We start from the raw sequence: 3,577 nt of genomic DNA on the forward strand, positions 1-3,577 counted from the left end.
ATACAGGGTTAACACGAGCTGTGCAATCGCAATACTTGGTTTACTGGTAAGCATTATTTCATCAACACACAGTCTCATGGGGAAGTGCACTAAAAGACACTGCATGGGTGGTTTAGTAGACTGAGCCAATAGTTTTATTTTGCAGTACGCACTTAACAATTACTTTAAAGTGACAAAGTGATTAAAATGACATGAGGAATGTAAAGACTGCAAGAAAGAAAGCAAAGAATATGGCTAAAAGCACCAAATGTAAAGAACCAATTGTAAAATAGCATTTATACATTAAAAACAATATGATGGCTGTAACATGTTAGATATGGAAAATCATCTGAACTTAAATACCTGAATGAGTAAATGAGACACTGTGAAATAAATAAAAATATTCACATCGACCCTTTGTTATTGAATTTAGGGGCTACTTTCTGAGGTCTGATCAGCTTGGTAATTTTCTCTCTCAGCTCCTCGGTTTTTAAGCTGTAGATTATAGGGTTGAGCATGGGGGGCGAGGTGACGGACACGGTCAAAATGGCTGTCAGCAGGTCGGGGGAGGTCACCAGGCCGCGGCTCCCCAACAGGTAGGCCAGGACGATGGGAACGTAGTAGACCAGCACCAGGAGCATGTGTGTTAAGCAGGTGGCAAAAGCCTTCTTCCGCTGCTCCATCGAGGCGATCCTTAGGACAGCCACCACCACCAGAAAGTAGGTGCAGAAGATGAAGAAGAGGGGGCCAAACAGGACCGCCAGCGTCTTGGCTTTGGCCACGCGGCGGTTGTAGGACACGTCGGTGCAGGCCAGGATGTAGACGGGACCGTGTTCACAGCAGCAGCTCCGGATCACCCTAGAGGCACAGTAGGGCAACCTGGAGGCCAGGGCCACGGGGTAGATCTCTATGAGAAAGACCAGCACCCATATACCTACCAGGATGAAGAACATCCTCGTGTTTGTGTTTATGGTGGCGTAACGGAGTGGGAAGCAGATGGCGACTAGTCGATCATAGGCTAAGACCGCCAGGGAGAAGGACTCCATGTCAGTGAAGAAATGCATGAAGAACATTTGGGAAAAGCACATCCCGAAGGAGACGTGGTTCAGGTCAAACACAACAACCGGCACCATTTGAGGGATTATAATACTGTTAACTGAGATGTCCACCAGAGCCAAATTGCACACTGCGATGTACTTGGCATTATGCAGACTGGCGTTCATGAATAAAATGGCCAACAGAATTAGGTTACCCACCAGTGTGAGGATATAAATGACAGACAGGATGAGAATGAGGTAGTTCCTGTGAACAAAGTTGTGAAATGCTGAGATATAAAAGCCGTTGTCTGGTGAGCCACTGCCATTGAAATTGGTCAAAGAACTCATTTGAAGGGGGTCAATCTGTGAAACAGAAAGATGAAAAAGTAAAAGGAGACCATACAAATAAATTAAATTTTTTTGAAGACAGAGGTCTGTATTTAGAGATGGACATTACACTATTTTGTCAAATACTCATGCCCTGATTGTGAATGGAAACAACAAGTCATACACACACAAAAAAACAAACAAACAAACAAACAAACAAACAAACCCCCCAGAAATCATCAGGTCCACATTAAAAAATGTATATATAAATGTAAATTTCATCTAAATTCACATATATTTCAATAGGTATCATTCGTTTTGTTTGTTTTCACGATACAAATGCCCTTACATCCTGAATGAAAATAGATATAAAAATAGTGCTTTTTAACTTAAATGCACAGTTAAAATAGCAGGTGGTTTCCAAACAAACCAATTCAACTTGTGCTCATGTTATTAATGCTCCTGTTGCACTGCTGTTCATGCTGTGCCTTACCACTTATACCTTTTGCTGTAGTCCAGGGCGTCTTAATGCCAAGTGGTCGGTGGTTGGGCTTTTTAAAGGGCAAGGATAATAAGAAACAAGAAGTCGTTTGGGTATAATTAAGGTGAACAAATGTTTCTAAACTATCCTTGTTAAAGATAAATGTATCCCCGGAGTCGAAAGTAAGTCTGTAATCACATCATTATCCTCTTAATTGTGTAATTTATTTTCCCCCTTCGTGATCTTTACTTTATTTTTTGCAGCTGTGTTTTGATCATTAATAAACTCTCTGAAGAAATGAAAGCATGGGCAGGGCAGAGTTCTGTGCTGTCATTTATGTTTTTAAAAACAATCGCAGCAAATTTTAGAAACTGGGAAAATTTACTATACTATGTATTGACCTGCCTGCCTGCTACTGTTTGTATATTTCAACATGAATACATTATACATTCAGTGAACACTTCATTAGGTATTTATTATACCTATTTTTCAGACTTATTGGTCTTCTGCTGCTGTAGCCTATCCACTTAGAGGTTTGATGCGTTGTGTGTTCAGAGATGCTCTTCTCCATACCACTGTTGTAATGCATGGTTATTTGTGTTACTGTCACCTTCCTGTCAGGTTCAACCATTCTGGCCCTTCTCCTCTGACCTGTCTCATTTACAATGTGTTTCTGCCCACACAACGGCTGCACACTGGATGTTTTTTGTTTAACTGAAGCTCCTGACCCATATCTACATGATTGTATGCATTGCACTGCTGCCATACAATTGGCTGATTAGATAATCACATGAATATGTAGGTGTAATAAACTAAAAATGTTCCTAATAAAGTGTTCGATGAGTGTACATTATTGTTAAAAACTTTTAATAGACCCAATGAATGATAGTCTATCGATAATATATTGTTAAAATCTTCATATTACCAGTGATCAAGCCCTCTATTGGGGAAGAACTCATTCGCATTTTAATGCCAAATATTTGGATAATTTGTGAATTATGTTTTGGCTGGAATCACACAGTTGGCTGTAGATACTATTGGGATTGTCTAGAAGTGTCTTATTGCAAACTAGACCCTGGACTGACCATTCGGGAATGTGGGTGGGAAAAAGTCCTTGGTAACTCGATTAGCCATGTATTTTGTGCTGCACAAAACATTCCCCCTGGATTATGAAGTTTACATTTAGCATGCAAGTTTCCCATTGGCACCGAATAAACTTGAGCTGCCATAACTCACAGTTTAGGTATTTAGCAGACCAAGGCATGTTGAAAAAGCTGTTGGCAAGTGATATTCCAGATTTGCACGTTAGCAAGTTATTAGCATGATATTCGATATTTGAGATTAGCACGTTAGCAAGTGACTAGCACAATATTCAATATTCAGATATGTCAGGATAGTGTGTAAATCAATGGGGGGAAAAGACATTATGAGTTGGAGAATAAAAAATAGTAATGGATTGGAATTCAATATTTTTAGATTCAGATATTCATATTTTTATTGTGAAATATTAAAGTATTCACATCATGGTTAGATAAAAACATTTCTAAATTATTCAGTTTTTCTAACAGAAAGGGGGTCTTCTTATGACTATTTGCTCTGCTTCTCATTTTCTGTTCAGTTGTCATGAGATTTATCTAGAGTAGAGACTAGGGGTGAGCGGAGTATTCGTTTCAGACAAGTACTCGTAACGAGTATTGCCTTTTTTACGAATATGAATGTTGTACAATAATGGGATTCATTATCCATGACCAGA

The 3,577-nt window shown here is 39.4% G+C and overlaps 1 protein-coding gene across 1 annotated transcript; it reads right to left on the reverse strand.

The window, feature by feature from the left end:
- Nucleotides 1-383: 383 nt before the first annotated feature.
- Nucleotides 384-1,854, reverse strand: or40a1 (odorant receptor, family 40, subfamily A, member 1). Its single transcript, XM_061217802.1, has 2 exons — nucleotides 1,846-1,854; nucleotides 384-1,379 (listed from the first exon to the last, which is right to left on the reverse strand). Exon 2 carries the CDS (start codon nucleotides 1,362-1,364, stop codon nucleotides 384-386), a length of 981 nt encoding a protein of 326 aa, XP_061073786.1. The 5' UTR covers nucleotides 1,365-1,379; nucleotides 1,846-1,854.
- Nucleotides 1,855-3,577: the final 1,723 nt, after the last annotated feature.

Source organism: Conger conger, chromosome 13, assembly GCF_963514075.1.
Source record: "Conger conger chromosome 13, fConCon1.1, whole genome shotgun sequence".
NCBI lineage: Eukaryota > Metazoa > Chordata > Actinopteri > Anguilliformes > Congridae > Conger > Conger conger.

Coding starts and splice junctions, on each gene's coding strand:
- or40a1 (XM_061217802.1), bottom strand. CDS start 1,364: ATGAGTTCTTTGACCAATTTCAATGGCAGTGGCTCACCAGACAACGGC.